Source organism: Nannobrachium achirus (genome assembly GCF_963921795.1).
Source record: "Nannobrachium achirus genome assembly, chromosome: 6".
Taxonomy (NCBI): domain Eukaryota; kingdom Metazoa; phylum Chordata; class Actinopteri; order Myctophiformes; family Myctophidae; genus Nannobrachium; species Nannobrachium achirus.
Genome location: NC_137815.1, coordinates 43,692,410 through 43,715,579, shown reverse-complemented (window position 1 = coordinate 43,715,579; position 23,170 = coordinate 43,692,410). Strand labels below are relative to the sequence as shown.

General features: G+C 42.8%; 1 protein-coding gene across 1 annotated transcript; it reads left to right on the top strand.

Annotated features, from left to right (window-relative positions):
• Positions 1-10,960: 10,960 nt before the first annotated feature.
• Positions 10,961-22,364, top strand: inka2 (inka box actin regulator 2; the record flags this gene model as incomplete). Its single annotated transcript, XM_080727554.1, has 2 exons — positions 10,961-11,032; positions 21,120-22,364. 2 exons carry the CDS (start codon positions 10,961-10,963, stop codon positions 22,362-22,364), a joined length of 1,317 nt encoding a protein of 438 aa, XP_080583680.1.
• Positions 22,365-23,170: the final 806 nt, after the last annotated feature.

The following is a 23,170-nucleotide window of genomic DNA, read 5'->3' as shown; positions in this document are numbered from 1 at the left end:
CTTGGAAAGCTTAAGCCATCCAATGGGAAAACCCTTGGAAAACCACATGGTGCAAAAACACAAAGCCACTCATAGGTTAGCACCGTTCAAAAACTGTCCCATAAAAATCGGATAAACGTGAAAATTAACCCACCCATGTGTTAAAGGGAAATACCCCTATATAACTCTAATATATAATTTGTCATATGACGACGTTGGCCAAAAATACCCGATCTATAATCTCACAACATGTTGTGAGCTTATAGATATGGAGTCTGCAACGCTGTTGTACGATTAGCCATTACTCATGTTGATTAGGTGATGTTGTTGTGGACACTTTATCGCATTCTATTGGCATACAGAGGGTCACTTTTTAAAAGTCTTGGCATTGTTGTTTGTGTTGTTTATCTTTGTTTCCTTCTTTTGATTTAACTGAGCTTTTCAGTGCGTCTGATGCTGTGTGTATATTTTGTCAGAAGTGTCTCTTGTGTCATAACGACTATGAAGTGTCAGATTCAAGATTAAAATCTGCCACCAAAACACTTTAGCTTGTTCCCTTGCTGTTCTGTCTCCTGGATAATATTGCAAACAAGACCATTCTAATGTAGCTACTCTCATACTTTTTCCAGTTAAACACGTATGTTTGTATTTTAGTTGTGAATCCCTGCTGTCGGGCAGAAACCTCAAAATGTGACATAATGAGCAGCTTGTCACCGCTGCTGAGATGTATTCAAGTGCTGCTGTTCTGCCTCCTGCCTCATTAAAAGTTAATGGGTTCATCTCTCCAGATGGCTGCTGTCACACAAGAAGCCATTTATCCCCCATGAATCTAAAGCCTTAGTGAAAGTAACACCGTGGATCAGTGAGGACATACAGTAGTACGCCTGATAGACTGAGGAAATAACAAAACAAAAATATAGCTGCAAGCAGCGATAAAGTGGCCGAGCAGGAAAAAGCAAAAGAAAGCAGGAAAAGTGGGAAAAGGAGCCATGAGCTATACCTGTTCAAAGTTTGCTACGCCCTTTCAGGGCTTGGCCACTAATAATGATTAAAAAAGAATAATGACAATAATAATAGGTCAGTTTGACAACACTGAGCGTTGCCAGATTGTGTGTGTGTGTGTGTGTGTGTGTGTGTGTGTGTGTGTGTGTGTGTGTGTGTGTGTGTGTGTGTGTGTGTGTGTGTGTGTGTGTGTGTGTGTGTGTGTGTGTGTGTGTGTGTGTGAGAAACAAGCAACAAGGTCTATGAACAAACGGCTACATGTATACACAATACAAAAAACAAAGAGTATTTATTACATGTTGTATATCAAATTCTTATGTATCCACCTCTATCTATCTATCTATCTATCTATCTATCTATCTATCTATCTATATCTATCTATATATATATACATTAGGGCTGTCCCCGACTAAGGATTTGTATAGTCGACTATGATTTTAGTCATTGTGTTGATAGTCGAATGGTAGTCGAATGGCCTGTTTTTTTTTTGTTTTTGTTTTTTTTATAACTTTTTTACCCCTTTCTTTTACAATGGCACTCATTTAAATAGCATGTCTTCTTGACTTTTGTTTTAATAGATAACTCATTCATTATTTAAGCCAAGGTTTATTATCATGGCCTTATAAGAATAGTAATCAGAATAATACAGCAATAACAACAACGAAAAATATATCTCTAAAATAAATAAAGTAACGAAATAATATAAGGCGAATTAAAATAACAAAATACTAAAATAAATAGGCCTATTAGCAGGTGTAAAGTTTATTCACTTAGAAGCTAAAGCCCCGGGCCCCCAGACTGTATAGGCGATGCGGACGCCGGTCACACATTTTTGTAGGCTCTGCCCGACACCAATATCTGTGTAACATCCTCCATGCATGCATCTGTCCACGAGACGCTGCGCTGACAGAGACAGCGATTGGATTTTACAAAACAGACCCCGTCACTCGTCGGGGAGAAAGAGAAAAGAAGAGCTTAAAACACAACTCTAGTGCTGTTACGTGTTGATGGCATAGGTATATTGCCGATCTGCAAGCTCAAAACGTGAGCGTCCGCTTCGCGTCGCTTTTGACTGTTTAATAAGAAAGGGAGTATATGGACATTACATAAGGGACTTAAGCCAACTTACTTTTATCAAGTGATCTGACATGTTGCTCGTTGTGGAGTGGTAGGTCATAGCCAGATCCTGCATCTTACTTTAGTTTTGTCCTCTACTTGTTTAAAGTGACGGAACCTGATTGAGTGTTAACACAGCACAGCTGTGCAGGTTCTGTGGAGTCTACAACGCACACACACAGACACGGCTGTGCCTCATTGATTGATTGAAAGCAGCCAGTAGGCTATGCATGTTATATTGCGAGAAACCAAAGTATTATGTTAAATCATCAGACATTTTCTTTTCTTTTTTTTCATTCGACTAAGATATTGCCATTCGACAAGATGCCGCTTCGATTGATTAGTCGACTATTCGACTATTCGGGATCACCCCTAATATATATATATATATATATATATATATGGGATATCTATAATATATATCTTTATATCTATCTATCTATCTATCCATCTATGTCAGGATCTGGTGGTGGGGTGAGGACCCAAATGCAGACAGCCAGGCAAAGTGGAGTGCAAAACCCATTGGGTGTTTTAATACAGGAAACAAACAGGTACATGAAATCACAGACAGCCAGTTGACACTAGACTAGACAATGACTCAACAAAGACTGACTGGGGAATACAAGACTGATACCGGTATACACATGAGGACTGATTACAGCTGGGTATAGACAACAGAACCATGACAACTAGACGAGGGAACACACATAGAAATACAAGACCTAGACAAACAATGACAAAAGTCTGTGACACTTATTGTAAGTCGCTCTGGATCAAGAGTGTCTGCTAAATGTCTAAATTGAAATTGAATAATGTAATTGGGAAGCACCATAGAATAGACATGATAGAAGACATCATACTTTTCCTTATGTCTTAAGTGTTATTATGGATGTCAGTCTTTAAAACAAGCTTGGCAGTAAAGACTATAGGTAACTCTTGGTGGGATTTGAACCCAGGACTTTGGGAAATATACTGTAGTTATTATGGATGTTAGTCTAGGCCAAGTACTCACAAATTTTGTACTTAAATGTTAGCATTCTACAAGTTCAAAATATATGCGTTGCGATGCAAAAGTGAGCTTGTACTGTAGTAGATGTACTTCAGTACAAATTAACTTCCACTGGTTGAGCACCTGTGAGCATCCCTCATTCTGGTCAGGTAGTTCAACAGATATTTGGGAACTGATCCATTTAGGATCCTGAAAACCAAACACAATGAAAGAGATATGCTCTCCTCCACTATTCGCCATTCCAGACTACTGAAGTGGGCAGAGGTTTATGAGACCTGGGGTTCAATTTTAGAAGAGGGAGGTCTGCAATTTTGTCATCAGTGACTTGGAGATACCACTGTAGGCTACCATGAGGTACATGCATATAGTCAAAGTGACACTGAATGACACTGAATCATTGCACTGCTGTTGACATATGGATGTATCCTGCCCAAGAATCTTGTTCTTTGATTGACGTTTGAGATCACTTTCAGAGCCATTCTTTCACCTGTGAGATTATTATCCTATTAAATAAGTGACCTTTTCCTTACTTGTGACTACATTGTCACCGGTACTGGTACAAGCAGGTCAACTAAAAGGATACAGTCAGAACAGCACATGGCTTATTTACATTGAGATCCTTTTTTTAACTCATATAACATTGAATGAGACAGATAGAACACAGTACTATGCAGAAAAAGAACAAATTTGACCCTTTGTTTGAGCCGAATCTGGGTTGAACATGATCTGTGGAGTTGCCTCTATTGTAGGCAGTGGGACTGAAGGGTGGGGGTGGCAATAGAGCAATGTTTACTGCATCATAAGGCTTTGATCAATACGAATTATATTGACCGAAATCATTATTATTATTGAATAATCATTTATTTATGTATTGCCAAAAAGGTAGACTTGTACATTGGCTTAATTGGCTACCCACCCACTCACTATGTGTCCTGCAGTGACACATATTTACCATTAGATGGCAGCAGGGGTCCATCCTGTGCATGTGTTGCTGTAATAGCCAATTTGGTCTTTATTTTTGTTACCATCATGAGGGCAATTGCAGTGAAATCAAAAGACAATTTGGCAAATATGAATGAATAATATGAAGGTATCATGCATTTTCAGTATGCACACAGCATAATGTAAGCCATTTACACATTTTGTGTGTGCTCTTTCTTCTGAAATATTAAAACATATCAGTTCAATCAATTAGCCTTACTTTTGGGGCCTTGAGACATGGCTTGACCTAAAAAGATGACTGCTATACCTACGATGTATGGTTGAATAGTCTAACAGCCATAATACACTATAGATAATTCCATTCCGTATTTTACACAGTCATAGAATGATGTCTATGTGCATTGTTCTATATAAACATGGATGTGAGTGATGCAAGGCTGATTTACTGTAAGTGGTTATCACTGCTGGCCTGATTCAAACTAGCTCAGAGTTAGGTGTGACTACCAACGGTGTAAAGTAACTAAGTACATTTACTCAAGTATACTGTACTTAAGTACACTTTTGAGGCAATTTACTTAACTGGAGTGGGCCTACTTCCAATTTTCAAAGCTTTTACTTCTACTCCATTACATCTCAGAGGCAAACATTGTACTCCACTACAATTATTTGAAAACTTTAGTTAATAGTTACTTTGTAGATTTGGATTATTATTGCAAAACATACCACTTCAGCCCTTGAAAATAGCCAATCTACAAGCTCACAATGCATGTTGATCCATCGCATTGTGTGAACTTGTAGATCTGCTATTTTCAAAATCAAAAGATTGTTATACATTTACTCAAGTATCATTTTACTTGTAAGGGTGCCCTCACACCAGAATACCTAGAGTGCTATCAGCCAATGCATTTCAATGAGAATGGAGCGTTGCAGAAATCCTCAAAAAACACTCCATTCTCATTGAAATATATTGGCGGATTCCACTCTAGGTATTTTGGTGTGTGGGCACCCTAACAGAGTATTTCTACATTGCTTTAAGTAGAAAATGTGAGTACTTTTTCCACCACTGGTGACTACACACCTGCTGTGAATGGGTTAATGCGTACAGGATAAGTCAGACATACTCAGAGACTGCTTTTAATTACATTTATGGTTGTTTCCTGGTGGCTATCTAGTATCTACCACCAGTGGTCATGGGAAATAAAGAGAACTTTGTCCTTTTAAACCCTTGGCTGTTTGTCTGTCCTAACCTTGAGCCTGTCACAATGGCATTGTTTGGTGATGGGGAGGGCCTGCCCTGTCATGTGTCAACTGCTATCTCTGTTTACCTTTCTGGCCTTTGTAAGATGTAATCAGATTATCAGATTCAACCTTATGACCCCCGTCTTATTTAAGTGAGAGGATATTCTTCTCAACACAGTGTCTGTAACATGATTACAGTACATATAAGCAATATAATAAAAAAAAATGGCTTCCAGTCCTACAATTAAGGCAGTATCATTGGAATTACATTAAAGGAGTAAAATGACTTTTTTTCTATTGATTAGTCATGCCATGGAGACTTGGGAATGTCACCTAGTCTTAGGATGCCCATTAGTCCGAAGGTTCATTAGTCCGAAGGTTCATTAGTCTGAATTTAGTTGGGGTTACTGAGGTTAAGGTTAGGGTTAGGGTTAGAGTTAGCATAGTATTCTTAACAAATTCGGACTAATGAACCTTCGGACTAATGAACCTTCGGACCAATGCCATGGCACCAGGAATGTGACGAATACAAAAACATATAATTGAACTCAAGTCTCCATGACATGATTAATCAATGGAAAATGTTTCATTTTGGGGGTGAACTACTCCTTTAATAGGTAACATTTACACAGTTCAGTGTGGAGTGTGGTCTTAGCGGTGGACTATAACTTTACTTTGTCTTCTCCACTTTGTTCTCCTGGTGGTTTGCTGCATCTGTGGCATGAATCGTGACATCATAAGATAACTAAACAAGACAATATTTGAATCACACGAACAAGTGAGTTATTCACAGGTATGAATATCTCTTGACTTGAACGATTGATTGAATTCTTTATTAGTCAGAAAGTAAGACACTAAGGCTAAAAGGATAACAAAAATATCCTGGGGACTTGTTTCCATTGTGGTCCTATGCATTCAATTCATCAACATAGCATACAAAATTAACACAATAGGGCCATAGACTAACGCGTGCAATACATACTGTACATAGAATTTCCCCATGCTTTGTCTTGTGATAGGCCTACGGTTGTTTTCATTCATCTTTGGGGTTGATGTCTGTATTCTGCAAGACAATAATTCACAGCACCGAATCCAATTAATTGAGCCAGTTGTAACTCTGAGAACGAACAAATTCAACTAAATGGACCCATAAGGTCCATTTTGGTTACATTTGTTCGCTCTCAGAGTTAAATTAACTGCGTATGATTATATCTTGGAATGATGGATAGCTGACAGTTGCTGCTGCATGTGCTGTGCTGGCTGGCTGAAGGCCTGTAACCCAGTGCTGTGTGGTCTGGGGACTTGGGTGAAACTTCCTCAGTCATTGTTTGGCTCCTGACAGCTGGGGGGGAAGTGGCCTAGGCTACATGCACGCCAGCCAGGCAGCTGCAGCTTAGAGGCACGTTGGAGCCAATGTTCTCCTGAATCTTTCAGCAGCCGTTCGCCTATTCGGCGACTTGGCTTTAATGACTGGAGTCACCATGTGCGTCTCCATCTTGAATGATGAAGACATACTGTAGGCTACTGTCAGTCAAGTCAGAATGACAGTTCTGCTGTCAAGTAAAGCCTGTGCTGAAGCTGAATGCTTTATAACAAGGTGTCGACTGGCTCGTTGTGGCTGAATAGCAAGAGATTTTCAGGTTCATGTTTATATAGTCTGGGTGTAAGAGTGTCTTAATGCTCAGCAATTGATTCTGCGGTGCCTTTGCAACTACTGGGTGCAGTTCCCTTCCTTGTAGCTGAGATGAGATGTATTCATGATGTGTTTTTGTCTGGTCTGTCAGTATTCCCTCTGTGTTTCTATCACTTCATGTCTGTGTTTCACTGCTATGCAAAATGAATAAACAAAATTAATGTACTGTGGTAGTTTGTTTGTTAGCATCTTCAGTGATAATTAGAGTGTGAAATTGAAATGTTGGCGTAGGCCTACTCTGAGAATTAACTTGATTTCTCTGTGTACATATCTTTGACAATATGGGCAGGTGTTTTCATATTAGCTTCAAGAGGCACCTTTGCAAATAGTTTTTAGACAACTGGGTCTGTGCTGAAAAGATGAAGAATTATTAACTTTTTATAATTACACTGATGCCAAAAATAAGGATGCCAAGTTGAAAGTGGTTTTAAATTTTACTTAAAGTTAATACCGTGCTGGACTTGTAGTATTGTATGCAGCTGTAGTGCAAGTGGTGGCTAAATCATCAACAGCACAAACATAATCAGTTAAACTGTTTTGTTTAGACACAAAGAGAAAATATATATACCCCCCTCCCCTATGAAAACCGGCATATCTCCACATATCTCTGGCTGTACGTCACGCCTGACACTGTGTTTCTATGGGTTTGTCTGTGGTTCTATAGGTTTGTCGCTCTGACATTTGTCTGTTTTATGCCCATATATGGAGATCCCTGTCCCGATGTCATCAATATTAAGGGCATCTGGGAATGCCCATATTTGGTGCCCACATTGTTGACTATCATGCAGGGGTCTCCATATATGTGTAACTGGTCCAATATACATCACTGGCCAGATGGCCAGTGATGCCCTTTAGGGTGAGGTTGCATGCCGCCCTGAGGCGTCTTACTAGTGAATACTATACACAAATGAAAACAGACACCATATTATCATGACAGCACTTTAAAAGTTCCAGGTGAATAATGTTATAAGGACAGACAAGCCAAAATCTCTCTCTCTCTCTCTCTCTCTCTCTCTCTCTCTCTCTCTCTCTCTCTCTCTCTCTCTCTCTATCTCTGTCTTGCTCTCTTGCGCTCTCCTTTCGTGAAGTAAACTAATGCTCAGATGATTTATTCATTTGCCCATCCCCATTTCATTGCTTTTGGAATTTGGATTGGAGCGACCGCAGCTCACTCTCCTTCCTCTCTCCTCTTCCTCTCCTCCTGGCATTCCATCTGGAATGCATCAACATTGGATTGAATATTAAACTGCAGATACCTGCCTTCATTTGCATGGAACCAGGTCACAGAGTGCAACTTGACAGGAGTTACAATACTGAACTCTGTCGCCAAGATCAGTCATCTTGGTCTAAATTCTTAACTACATGAACTCTATAGCTTTCCCTATTCTGGGTATGTCATAATAGGCATGAGCGGATTATTGACCCGGGAAAATGGCGCCAGTGTCCAGGGGCCTTTGACTACCAGGGGCCACTGGTGCATTTATATTTCTTCATGCTCAAATGTGTGGGCCCCTCAGCCTATACAGTACAACATGATGTAAGGTCTAATATTTCTACAATTGCAACAAATTGCTAGAAAACCTGTAGACCTATATCCATTCCACTATATCCAGTGATTTTCAGCCATAAACAAGAAGTTGAAGGATACAATTATCTCTGATAATGATGTACCGTGTATGCTCACATCATGAATAATTTGTGTTTACATTTTGAACAAGATAGCCAATTTTACATCAAGGTGACGATTCTTCCTTGGTGCCCACTCTTCTTGTGTACTTTTGAAGAGATTTGGTGTAGTGGGAACAGGAGAGGACCAAGTATAGACTACTGTACTGTAGGACCACAGTAAGTATAGCCTATATAGGGTTTAAGAGGTTAACTCTTGACGTTGAAGAATTTAGTGAATTTTCTGGGAAGTCAGATTATAAACGTGCACTTTATTTTGTTCATGATAGATGTGAGGAGCACACAACGTGGAATTGCTGTGGGCTATTTGTTGTTGCATTCCTGCTTTACTGCTGTGTCGTCTGTACGGTAATGAAAAGATCATCCATCTCCATGGCGTATAATAGGTCCCATTTTCCTGCCATTTGTTCACTATACACTTCTGTGCCCTGCAGGAATGGAATACAATTGAATTGGACTCTATTTCGATGAATAATGTAGTTGTAGTTTTTGTCTCAGGTCACGGTTTTTGCTGTTTTCTTCTTTTTTTTCCTACCTTATGAAGAGTGATGCACACGGCTGTAAGCTTCCAAACGTATAATATGTTGGGCAACATTTAGGTCACAGACATTAGTCAGGCATGTGTGATGCCTCGATGTAGACCAGGGGTCTTCAACATTTTCAGGCCAAGGACCCCTTAGTTGAGAGAGAGATGAAGCGGGGACCCCCACAACCCTTTCATAGATTCCATATAATTTCATTGTTTGACAGTCACAGCACAATCATCAGTGTATTTTGGATTCATGTAAATTTGTGTGTTCAGATATTTAACCGCTTGAGCCATCATTGCCATAATAAACTTGACCTTTTACTCTGTACTTAGTATGCTCTTTTTCCCTCTATACACCAAAACTCTTTGCCGAAAATTGCTGATCTACAAGCCTCGCACTGCGAGGTGTTGTGAGCTTGAAGATCTGCTAGTTTTGGCTACAGTTCTCAGAATATGGACACTAGGGTTTTAGTTGTTAAGGATTGGAAGATTTGGAGGACCCTCTGTAGAAACTCTGAGGACCCCCTAGTGGTCCCGGACCCCCTGTTGAAGACCCCTGATGTAGACACATCAGGCATCATCTTCAGGGAAGCGGTGAAAGATTGAATAAATACACAACTCAGCACACATGTCAAATCTATATGTGAGACAGGGAGAGGACCTCTTCCTTCCTTGGATAACAAAGTATTACGTCCGGGTCATGCAAACAAAAGCCTCCAGATTTCAGGTGCTTCCTCTTGGACCACAATGAAGGTGACCGTGGCCGCTGACCTCATGGTTGATTTCATGAAACATATAGGGGTCTCTTTTTAGACACTTTTGTCAGAGAAGTAGGCTACCTTGCATTATTGGCTGCATACAGTAAGTAGCATGTAACAAGTATTTGTCAGATTGGCGTGGGGTGCATGATATGATTTTTTCCCGTTATCAACAGCCTTTAGCTTTGATTCAAATATTTCCAGACGATTAGGCTTCCTGCCAAGATTGCTTTCTATAGCCTATAGATTCTCTCTCCTCCTCTCGCTCTTGCTCTCTCTCTCTCTCTCTCTCTCTCTCTCTCTCTCTCGCGCGCACGCGTGCACACGCACACGCACACGCACACGCGCACTCTCGCGCACACACACACACACACACACACACACACATGCACACTACACACTGACTGCCACTGCCACATCAACTCACTCATCCAAAGAAAATTATAGGTCCCCATTTCATCCTGGTTTGAACGGATTTACGCTGTCATGGGAGGCTCTCTCATTGGAGGAAATTGGACGAGCAACGTAAGCGCTCCTCTTGAATGAGGAAAAAAGAAAAGAAAAAAAGAAAACACAGGCAGGCAGGCAGGCAGCACACACTGACTGGCTGCACACCACAGACTGGCAGCCAAGCAGTGGCCGCACTGACACAGAGATACGGACGGACTGGCGTCTGGAGGATCTAACACTAACACACCGTCTGAATCTAACATAGTCTGCACCCAAAAGGACTCATTTTCATTTTTCGGAAGTAAACACGTTTTAAAAGAACCGGTATCTTCAGACTTCACTGCGGGATTTGCGTCAGGATCAAGACGCGCACATTCCTGAACAGGATTTGCGTTTTTTTTTTCCAATTATCTCCTCCTCCTCATCATGCGCGTGTTTTTTTTGTTGTAGCTTTAGATTAGTTTAGCAGCTCAGGGTGCACAAGTGATATAATTACCAAAGGTATGTTTGAACGTTGATTGGTCAAGTGGTTTAATTGAATTCGTGCGTGTTTCACAATGGAACAACAGCTCTCCAAACCAGAGCGCAAAAACATGGACGCGTGCTTGAGACGTCTGAAGCAAGAACTGGTATGTTCGCTTGATTCTTGTTATTAAAGCATGATCAAACGTTGTTTAATGTATTAAAACAGCTGGGCAACATGTACTCTTTAATCAGATCAGATCATTTCCCACATGTTTTGTATTTGATTAGGTTAATGAGCAAACTTGGAGAGATAGTGGACCCTAAATAAATATATAATAAATGTATTTAGCCATGTTAACAGGTTTTTCAAAAATGATATAGCCTAGCTATATCTCGTGATATAGGCATACACAATTGTAGTAGGCCTATTGGTAATTTTATATGTAGGCTACTGTATGTATATTAATTGCTTGATCTGTGTATAATATCTGGGGAGTATGATTGTAGTACAGCATAGCCTACAGTAGGCTAGTATAGAAAGATTTTCTTTGCATCGGATTAATCTGTGCTGGTTTAAAGCTATAGGCATGCCCCCCTACACATCTGGGACAGATGTTCATTTAAGCTTAACGACATAAGGACAGTCTTTTGCTTTTGTAATCTCCCAAAGGATTTTGCTCCTACTTGTGTTTTGTGATGGAAAATAATAATAGTAGGCCTAATAAATACATTGAGATGTGATTCCTTCTGTCACTTTTCTATTTCTACATTATTTTACAATAGGTTTTCTGCATACCTTTTGGCATGTGGTCAACAACAGGGTTAATGCACACTAGAATCAGGAACTTCTCCCTTAATTGACATGTTTTCACATTTTATTCACTCACTCTCATTCTATGAAACAGATTTGGTTGCAGAGAGCAGAAAGAAAGCTCATCCTTATGCCCACATCTTCTGGCAGCAACATACAGTACTTTAGTCATCCATTTCAATGGAGCTTTAACTGGCCCAGATTTCTTTTGGAAACATCTTCAAAGCAGGCATGGTCTGTGTGCCCGGGCCACGGGGCCCACAGCAAAGGCTAGGATGCCTTGCAACAACATGCAACACAATCAGGCCTGTGGCTTTTTGGCTTCCCTGTGCCAAATTAGCCACCCGTCTGTCAACTGGCACTTCTTATTTTTGTACAGTAGCCCTATATCACAGCAGGTTTGGCACAGTTGGCAAGTTTGGGTAAGGTAAATAGAAAAAAAGTGTTGGGCCATGCACAGGATCAAACAGAAAGAACAGATAGCAGATGCCAGTTAAAACAAGCCAAGGCAGCCGCTCCCCTTGATCAGAACCATGTGGGACACAATCTGTTTCAGTGCCTTGATCTGATAAAAAAAAAGTGGCGGGAGGGAGGGGTGCTTGTTTGTGCCAAGGTTGTCACTTTTCTTTTCACTGTGACCGATTTTCATCCACTGCTCATTCAAGAGTGGCACATGTTTTTCAAATTAATTATTTCTTACCGGACTGGTCAACAGACAAGTCTGACAGGACAAGGGTTTCTTGTTTCTTGGACAGTAATGATGCGCCAGCTGGTTAGTTATGTCTCCCTTAGGCTCAGCCCTAGAGCAAGGCTGAGCCTGAGAAACTTGTTTATTGTCAAATTTGAGATTTATGTGTATGTTAGTGTCTCTGTGAGAACAATCTTTTGTCAAAATCAGGGAAATGCTTGAAACAGAAGAACTGAATAGAGAGTTGAGTATCAATCCTTATGTAGACACAGCAGTATAATAAATGATTACTGTGCTCTTTATAGCAGTGTTTCTCAAAGTGGATTCCAGGGACTCTAACAGGTCCATTTGGTTCCATTTGTATACTGTCAGAGTTAAGGGGAGAGAAGTCGCTGCAACATAGCAGACAGCCTGCAACACTCCAAATTAAATAAAGTCTTTAGAGTCAAGGGGAGACCTTGACATTTAAAGGTTTGAGATACACTGCTTTATAGCATCAGCCAAGGTTTAGTATACAGTAAAATCTGTAGTGTTAATGTAACACAGTGTCCAGTCCACTGCAGCTCTTTGATAAGTCAACACAGCATCACAACAGGACCCTGAAATAGCAGTGTGCCATTTGAATGTGTGAAAACACTGACTGTCTGTTTGGGCCTGGGGACTTCAGGGCCATTCTGTGTGGGGTAATGTCAGAGCAAGTGTGAACATTTGACCTCTGACCCCCTGGGGTCAAGGGCTATTTTGCTCCACCACTGACTACACACTGTCCTAGACCCTGAAACCTGAACCCAGAGACACTGATTTTCAGGTCAGAAATGTTTCCGTTTTACATTTATCTTCTCGCAAGCAAGGGAATTTGTTTTTGTGATTTTCGTTCCATTCGTGTCAATACACCTAAAACCCTTTGTCTGGGAAAAATTGCCTGTCGACCTCTATTCGCTTCAACAAAAACATGACTCCATAGCAATCCAGGGGGAATAATGATAACAATGAATGAGACATTTTTAGCCTCAGCATGACTCACCATTCACACAACAGTATGGGATGTGATGGAAATGGACAAATTCAATCAGAACTCTTCCTCTCTTCTAGAGTTCAATGTTTCCCTATACCAAAATATCTTCGCCGGAAATAGTTGATCTATAAGTTTACCAAGAGTCACAATGTGAAACATTGTGAGCCTTGTAGCTCTGCTATTTTCACAGAATGTCAATGTTCGCTCCTGAATGGGTGACGCTAAGGTTCATATGCGGTTAAACGTGCAGCCACGAACATGCCCCTGAATTCTCCTGTCGGATTTGTAAGGTTAACACCTGCACGCCACACAGCGTCATCGCAGCGAGTCTGAAAAAATAAATCACGAGGCCTTTGATACTGACACCCGGTGCAGCTCATTTCACGTGCGCACCCTTTCATCCGGCTTGCGCCTCAGGTGCATTTCAAGCATAACTGTCACCATGGAATTCAGCAGAGAAAACATGAAGTGCGTGCATGAGGTCATGGAGGGCTGGAAAAACAAAACAAAGGGTGCTGGTGGTGATGTGAGATTTTATAGGGGTGTGTGTGGGTGGATGCATGGGTGGGGGGGTTAAGCATGTAGGGGTGCCAAAGACTTTCTTGTTCTTTGTGTTGCCCGCAGGGTGTACACAGTGAAAGCCCTGCATTAGTTATTATTAAGGTTTCAGTGCTCATTTGTCCTAAGCCTCTCCCATGGCTCCCATTCTCCAGCCGGCACTTCCTTCCCCCTGGCTAAAATTGGCCGAGCTCCTGTGGCAGTTGTTGGCTTTGTATGTATGATCATTGTATTACATTTTGAGATGATACCGATAACCTTTTCACAAGGTCTGTTTTTATGCTCTCCCATGCACACGCCGTCTGGTCCAAAATGTTTTTATTTTTTTTGTTTTTGCCCAGGCATCGTCAATATTGGTCATGCGTTACAGCACTATGCACATTATTGTCTCTATCTGAGTAAGATCTTTTGTCAGAACCAGGGAAACAGATGAAACAGAAGAAGCCTGTATAATGAATTGAGTAGCAAAGCCTTGTGGTCCGTACAGTAGCAGCGCAGTAAATTTATTTTGTCTGTGTGCACTTTTAGAGTCAGCCAAGGTTTAAGAAATTAGTAGGCTGCCGGCTGAGTGGGTTGCAGAACAATCTGACGTCAAATGCTGAGCTGCCAAGTTTCTATCTTATGATTTTGCCATGCGGTCATCGCTAGCAGCTACAGCACATACCTCCAGATTGGATCTTAATTGGACTGAATATTATCAGGGAAGATGATATGGCCTCTAATCAGCCTATTTCTCCCTCTCAGGGCGTAAATGAGATCTATCAGGAAACTAGCCATTAAGCATCCCCAGCGTTCAAGACGACTAAAGGCGAGCTATAGTAGTATTCATCCACAATAGGTCACACTGACAGTGATGAACTCATATCCAGTGTTTAGGAATAGATAGGGCATAAAAGAAGGATTCAATTTGTTGGGGGAGATGGAGGGAGAATCCATGCCTCCACTCTGGTCATTCATTTTTATCGCCAGTGGAGATATGTTTTATCCCTGCTTCTGGTCAATCTGAAATAAATGCATTTCCTTTTGGGAAACATAGTCTGGTGTCCCTATTTCGGCCAAAATTGTGTTGTGGGCTTAAATGGTTAAAAAAAATGTCTCCCCCTCATTCATTGTGTTTGTTTGTTTACACATTGAAGCCTGCATTAAAGCCTATCTTTATATTCCATCATTGCCAGAGAGGGATTCACCTGTGCATAGAAGACGTACTCTATATAATATGCATATTCATTGAGCCATACAGTCACAGTCACAGCAGATGTGGAAGTAATTACTCCAAGGCCAATCCTGTGTGACAATCTGCTGTGAGTCATGCATGCTCCAGAGGCATTGATGGCCTATATTTCTTTAATTGAATATTCCGCATTGTTTCCCCTACTCTGCATTACAGATTTCGAAGCATGCATGTTAACCGCATGAAACCCAAAGTCCCTGTTCTGGGCATGTCATATTAGGCAAACATTGGGCATTTTCGGCGAAGGGATTTGCCGCGGAGGGAAAAAAGGAGTGGGCCAAGGATAGACCCCTGTGGGACCCTGGTGGTCAACAAAGTAGAGAGACATTCATGCCCTGTGATGTGTGAGGTGATATTTATGTGTTTGAACGCTGCATGGCCTGACTAATCTCACAACTGTGACCCTGGGTCTCGCCACAGTGGCCTGTGGAGAGCTCAGCACTACATATTGACTCATAGAGCCTTTCTGTCTCCCCATGCAGGACAGAGATCCCATTCCTGCCTTTGACCCACACAGCCCACTATTCATTTTTAATGAGGGGAGGGTAAAACAGGCTATGGCTGCTTACTTGCCAGCCCACTACCAAACAGGAAGAGGTTTAGGGTCCGATAACCTTGGCCTTACTGTTTCCTCCCGTCCAGCCAATAACACCAACACCAAAAACAACACTGAATGGCCTTCTATGTTCCATGGAGTGGATAGTGCTGCTTATGTTTGGTTTAATGTCACGCTTTGCAACTTAAATGTTTGCGTGTTGATTTTTTTCCCCCCCTCTAATTAATCCAGTGTCAATGAGGTTCTTTGAAACTCAACACGCCAGCATACACATTGCACACATTCAGGCACACACGTTATGCGCGCAATCGACGAACTCAATGCTGAATCGGGTCAAGTCATGTAAGCGTGGTCCATTTTTTCCCCTCTAAATTGATGAGGCAGTATCATGCCATGTTGAAAGCAGAGAGCTGCATCTCTGCAGACAGCAAAGGGATGACAATTATTTATTTATACTTTATTTTACAGTAATTCACTTTCATGCATACATTCATGCAATATTTTATGTGTTGTGTCGTCATCATGATACAGTAGTTGTTAGCCACTTAAGCCCTATACTTAGTTGACCAGTGTGCCCCAAGGAGATACCTGTTTTCCCCCTAAACCAAATCTCTTTGTTGGCAAGCTCACAATTCATCGTAACATGCATTGTGCGTTGTGAGCTTGCATCTTTGCCGAATTTTCACTCCAGAATAGGGACGCTAGGGTTCAGGTTTTCAGTCACTGCCTTCACATGACCTGGTAAAAAGAAAAAGAAAGAAAGAAAAAGAGCACCATGCAGTCTATTCATTTATTCCCTTCAAAGGCCATAACTCTTTAATGAGCCTCTGTCCAACATTAATTCAAGACCGCCAGCTATTGTTCTCAAACTTTGAAGCATTCAGGCCTTAAGTGGCAATTATGTGTGGTTGGTTGGCATCACAGTAGCAAAAACAGGAGAGGAAGGGGGCTGCTGGATGGTTTTTGTTTGTTACATTTGTTCAACTTCTTTTGATCCAATAGCTTTTCACTCCCTAGCTTTTCCAAACAACTCTTAGAAGTTTTAGCCAATGGATAGATCAAATGCAAAGACTTTGCCTTTAAAAAACATCACTGGTAATCAAGATTGGGTTAATGATGTCAGTATTTATGGGCATCCCCTGGGTATGACATAAGAGCAAAATGGCTGCTGTGAATAATGGTCGTATGACATTAGTAAGACGCCTCAGGGCGACAAGCGTCCTCGCCCTAAAGGGTGAGGTCGCGTCATGTCTTGGCCATCTGGCCAGTAATGTATATCGGACCAGTTACCCATGGAGACCCCTGGTACCCGTATATGGAGATCCATGTACTGTATATGGAGACATGCTTACTCAGTTATCCGTTATGTGAAAGTCCTATGATGTCTATGACGTCTGATATCATACCCTTTTATGCCCATATATGGAGATCCCTGTCTGTAGAACCAGCCACACAGATATGGGCTGTCTTGGCCATATATGGATTCTGTTAGTGTGGTATGTGGCCAATGTGGCCTCCATATATGGGCATTCCCATATGAAGTCTTGTTAGATATATGGGCTTAATATTGATGACATCAGGGAACTCCATATATGGGCATAAAAGAGTGACATCACAGTGAAGCCAAGAGCGTGATGTCAGAGCTGCAAACCCCTTCTGTTAGAGTGGTTCCCCTGACATCACAGTGATGTCAGAGCATGATGTTCTGACATGTCAGAGCGTACACGTCCAGACGGACGGAGTCAGCATTTGCCGTTTCACATACTAAACTGTGACCTTCAGTCGCAATAACAGCAAAACGGCTGCTGTGACTAATGGTCAATTGCGATTCCTTTTCCCCCCGCTCTTTTCTTATTTTCTTATTATTAATTGAGAGGGGTTTTGTGGACAGTAACTCCTGGAGAGACTATAGTAGGACCTGTCACTTCTGTCTCTTTCCTTTTAATGAGGCCCTTCTGATTAACACATTTTGAGAGTGAGACATCTCAGGCTCCCTGCTAAATCATAAGCATGTGGCACTAAAAGTAGAAACTGCCTTGGGACAAGTCAAGTCACATTCATCTTCTTCACAAGATACCGGAGTGAAAGTTGATATGGTTGACATAATTGGGCCACAATTTTCAGCCTTGAGATAGTGATGGTACAATGTCAAGTTAGTTGGCATGGTAAGGTCAAACAATAGAGTTGGGTATACTGTAGGCTACTACTGTCCAGCTTCTCCAAAACGGGGAAAACATATTTATTTTTATTATTAATGATACCTGAGAACAGAAAAGCTGCTTAATAATGGAGTATGCTTTAAATAACCAGTGGGAGCCTGGGAGATGCCCGTGTTTTGGGGATAAGGGAAAAATTACAGATGAGCTCTGAATAAGCATGTTTTAGTTAGCATGTATGAACAGGTTAGCTCCGTAGCCTGCACGACAGTTGGATGGGTAAGGGATATAATGTTTCAAAAACAAACTCAGTATGCCGAAATGGTCCAACGTTTAACCAGCAGTGTAGAATGCAGTAATCCTTTTAGTCATCCAAACGCAACCTCACAGCCTTCCGGAGAGCCACACGTTTAGGGCATAAGCTACGCTGGGAAGGCATTACTTTGCATGTCATCCTAGGATCGTCAGACACGTTGAACTTTGATGTGGTTGAAAGCAAACCGTAATTATGCACTCTTTTCCCAGCCTCTCCAAGGACATGGCCAATTATAGCTAATGAAGTCAACCATATGTGCAATACACGGAGACATGAGACAACCTGATTGTGCTAATTATTGTGTATCTTCACTGCTGATTTTGGCAAGCCAGGGAGTAACAATGGGACCATTGTTCTCCTGCTGTGCATTGATAGGCTTATTAACGTCTGAACTTGACCTACCTAGTTAGTAACATACCCATTATACTATCAGAGATGTGTGATGTTATACATAGATCTCAGTGGCAAATGATACAATACACAACGCCAGAAGGCCTTTTCAAGTGCATCAATGATCATGGTCATTGATCAGTGATGATAATTGTGTGTATCCAATATACTCACAGTAATAAAGTGTGTAAGTAAATAATTATGTCCATCGTTTGCTGAACTTGACCGAAAAGCCTCTGTATATTTTCTCATGATTGAGAATTTTTTTTTTATTATCAAAAACGCAACAAATATTTTATTTTCTCCAAGCCTTTTTAATAGTCACAGTGGAGAGAGACAGGAAAGACAGAGAGAGCGGGAGAGTGACATACAGCAAATGGTCTGTCCAGAATTGAACCGGGGACCGCTGACCATTGATAGGCATTACAGCCCATGTGGTACGCACCCTAACCACTTGACTATTGGGTTGCTCATTATGGTTATTTTCTTTCTACAGCTAATCAAAAAAAATATATGCCTGGGAACTGTTATTTGTTGCACATACGCTATACTAGAAAATCTCCCCCTTCTCACGGTGCTTACAGTGATTTGCTTTTGATACTGTTCTGTCAAACACAGTTGTCTTACACGGCTTCTGTTCCCACCGGGGTTTGCACCGCATTCACAGCCCCCTCCCCAATTAAGTATCAGTTCTTGGTGTTGTTATAACATGCCGTCCCCCTCCTCCTCCAACAGCCCCCTCCTTTCTGTTCCTCCCCATGTGTTCTTATGGTGTCATCCATAATTGAATTCATCAACAGTTCCATATTGGACCATCTAAACATATGGCGAGAGCTCCAAACACCCCACCCCTCTCCCCTCCACCCCTGATCATCCGGCTGCTCCCCCATACTGCTGCTGGCCTGGACTCTGATCACCCGCCCTTTCGCTCTCCCTCTCTCACTGTCCGCTCTCTCTCATTGTCAGGCCGTTTCCGCCTGAGTGACCCCACCCCCACGGTTAGGGATTATAGTCTAGACGGACAGTGCTGATTGGATACCCGCTCTGGCAGTGTCCCCCCATTGGAGAGAGATACATATAGGGGTAGGCAGCCTTATCCATTTGAAAGGTGAGGGGACAGTGACAGCCTGCCAGAGATAAAGATAATCAGAAAAAGAGAGGCAAACAGGGACTTCTCTCCTTTTGTGTTCCAAAGTTTACACAAGGTAAGAAGATTTGAGGGTTTTGATTTGATACTTCTTTTTTTTAGGTCTTGTTTTATAGCGTGGGTCGTTTCAAGTGCATACAGAGGATATTTCATTTCATAGTGAAATGTTGTGTGTGTGTTGTAATTTTAAGTAATGTTAAGTTGGCACTTTTTCAAAGTCCTGGGCTTTTAAGAAGTTGCATAGCCAGTGACATTTTTATTTCTAGAATATTTAAAAATGATTGATCATTGTAAGCCACTTAAGGCATGCTTGTTTGGGTTTAGTGAGTGTGGAAACTGTCTCACTAACATATTCCCATAGTATATTCCCATACTCTGGCACATTTGTCAAAATAGTTTGCATACTTTCATTACTTTACTTCCCACAGCTGTTTTGATAAGGGAGGGTTCCTGGCAGATTTACCTTGTGAGTCATTAGCTACCTTTGAGCCTCTCTATGCAGTTATATTTTAAGTAATAATCGTTGTCATCTCAACTGAGACTAAAGTTAGAGCACTGCTACAAGTTAAGACAGGGCGGTCTCTGTTTAGCAAAGAGCTGCAGGGAATTCCCTGGAGGAGAAAAACGGTTAGTCCTTGTCACATGGCACCTACTGTACTCTCAGACAGAAGAGAGAGGGGAAGGAGAGAGTTGGAGAGCAGGAAAGAGGACTGAGATACAGGAGGTAAGTAGCGGGGGAGGAAAAGATAAGTATCAGAGGTAAGGGGATATGAGTGAAAAATTAAGACATAGACCAGAGACAATGGGAAATACAAACGTTGGTAGTCTGGTCCACAGCTGTCATGGACTGCAATCCTCTCACATACACGGGCCATATGGGGGCCCGGACCTGTCATTCAGAAGTAGGTCACATGACCTGTAATTAAAAAACGTGTGCAGCCTGGAAAACACAAAAGACAACAACAACACAGAGTCAACGGCCAACATCAAGGGAGAGGCAGGGAGCGAATGTATTCAGCGGGCTGCAACGGTGAATACTGTGACCCTAGTTGTCATGCATCCTTTAACTCTGTCATTGGATGCAGTTGGATGCTGGTGTGTAATTGGATTTGTCCCGGTGCTGAGATTCATCATGGAGAACAGAAGGGTGGGGACAGAGAGGGATTCTTTGTGATGGATGACAGGGGCCCTACAGGAGGTGGAGGAGTGAAGTGCTTGAACTGATAGATTCTGTCAGGCCTTCTGTTTAATCTAACTAGACCCTTCCCTGTTGTTTTTGTCTCCCATTTCTCCCTCTTCTTACCCCTGCCTTATTATTTCACTCTCCCTCTTCTCCCTCTTCCCTTCTCTCTTTCTCTGCCCTCTCTCTCTCTCACCCTGCAGGTGTCTATGAAAGAAGCGGGCGATGGCCTCCATGATCAGATGAATTCGATGATGGGTGCCCTCCAGGAACTCAAGCTTCTTCAGGTCCAGACCGCTCTAGAGAACCTCGACATTTCGGGGCGTCCAATTAACCGAGGTCCCCCACAGCCCACACCCACCGAGCCTCCTGTCACAGTGACAGCGGCCTCTGCAGAGAGTGACAGGCCCTGCTCTAGCCAAAGCATGCCAGAAGAACCCAGTCCTAGTCCCAGTCCCAGGCGAAGCCCTGGACCATCACTGGATAGCAGAGACACCAGTCCTGATGAGCTCAGCCGTTCCCAACACAGGAGCAGCCTAGGGAGCTCATCCTCAACATCATCAACCTCCAGCCTGGAGAGTGAAAGAAGTGAAAGACGAGCACGAAGCGACAGTGTTCTCACGTCCATACCCAGGAGGTGGTCAGGATACACTGCCCCCCAGGTGGACTTCTGCGGGCCCACAGTGGACAACCCTCCACCAGAGCCCCATTCCCACCCGCTGGCTGCCCCTGATGCCCGGCCTGTGGATCTGCCTGGGATTCTGTTCAGCCTCTCCAGAGAGGGGCCATCATTAGACAATGACTACTCCCACCAGGACAGCATGGATGACTCCAGTGACTGGACCTCGTCCCTCATGAGCAGCAGACGCAATCGGCAGCCCTTGGTGCTGGGGGACAACGTCTTTGCCGACCTGGTGGGCAACTGGCTGGACCTGCCCGAACTGGAGAGGGACGAGCACACGGAAGACTGCAGGAGGAAGAGGAGAGGGGAGAGGATGACGGACGGCGAGGCAGAGCGGCCAGACACCCCGGCCCATCCTCTCCGCCTCAGCCGCTCGCAGGAGATCTGCCGGAAGTTCTCGCTGACCACAAACATCTTCAAGAAGTTCCTGCGTAGCGTTCGACCCGACAGGGACAAGCTCCTGAAGGAGCGACCCGGCTGGGCGGCTCCAGAACTCCCAGAGGGAGACCTCTTCAAAAGGCCCAAGAAAGTGGCGCCCAAGGCGTCTAAAGGGAGCTTCTACCTGCCATTCTGGGCGGGCGCACAGCAGGGCAAAGGCAGGCCGTGTCCACACCCTCAACCACACCTGACCGAAGCGGAGAGGTCTCACCTCCACCTCCAGCAGCCTCCGTTCTCAGGGATTTATATAGACAGGATTAGACAGGCGGAGGGCAGGCTGGAGAAAATGCAGCCCTTGTTTGATTACAACACAGCTGTGTGGGTTTGACAGCCACCCGCGAGCGGAGGTCATCGTACTGTTGTTGCTGGTGCTGCGGCCAGACTTGAGTGACAGGTGTGCTACAGTATGGGGATTCAGCTGCTGGAATGGACTGAGTGAACTCATCTCCCCCAATTGATTTGAGAGATGATGAACATTGACATCCAGAAGTCGTCCTCCCTCAACAGAGAGATTATCAGGGCAACTGTTTGTCTGACAATCCAAAAACCGAAACCTTGTTGACTGTGTGTGTGTGTGTGTGTGCGTGTGCGTGTGCGTGTGTGTATGTAAGAGAGAAGGAGAGAGAGAAAGAGAATGAGAGAGGATGAGATAGAGACTTTTGTGAAGCATCTCCTCTGGACGTTTTGTACAGTTCAAATGTCTAATTAACGTGTGTGTGTGTGTGTGTGTGTGTGTGTGTGTGTGTGTGTGTGTGTGTGTGTGTGTGTGTGAGTGTGTGTGTGTGTGTGTGTGTGTGTGTGTGTGTGTGTGTATGTGTGTGTGTGTGTGTGTGTGCGTGTGCGTGTGCGCGTGTGCGTGTGCGTGTGTGTTTGTGTGTGTGTGTGTTTGTATGACTGTGTTTCTCGGTACTATTTAATAGAATAATGGTACAATACTTTGATATGGGCATTGCTCACAGAATGTCTTTGATTACCTTCCACATCTCACTGTCTTCATATACCCAGAACATTTGAACTATTCCACTTCTGACCAACACACATTTTATATCTACCAATTGAACACCAACTGTTGGAATGCGTGGGCACTCTTTTTTTATCGATGACAATTACAAACAGCTGTTACTGAACGCACTG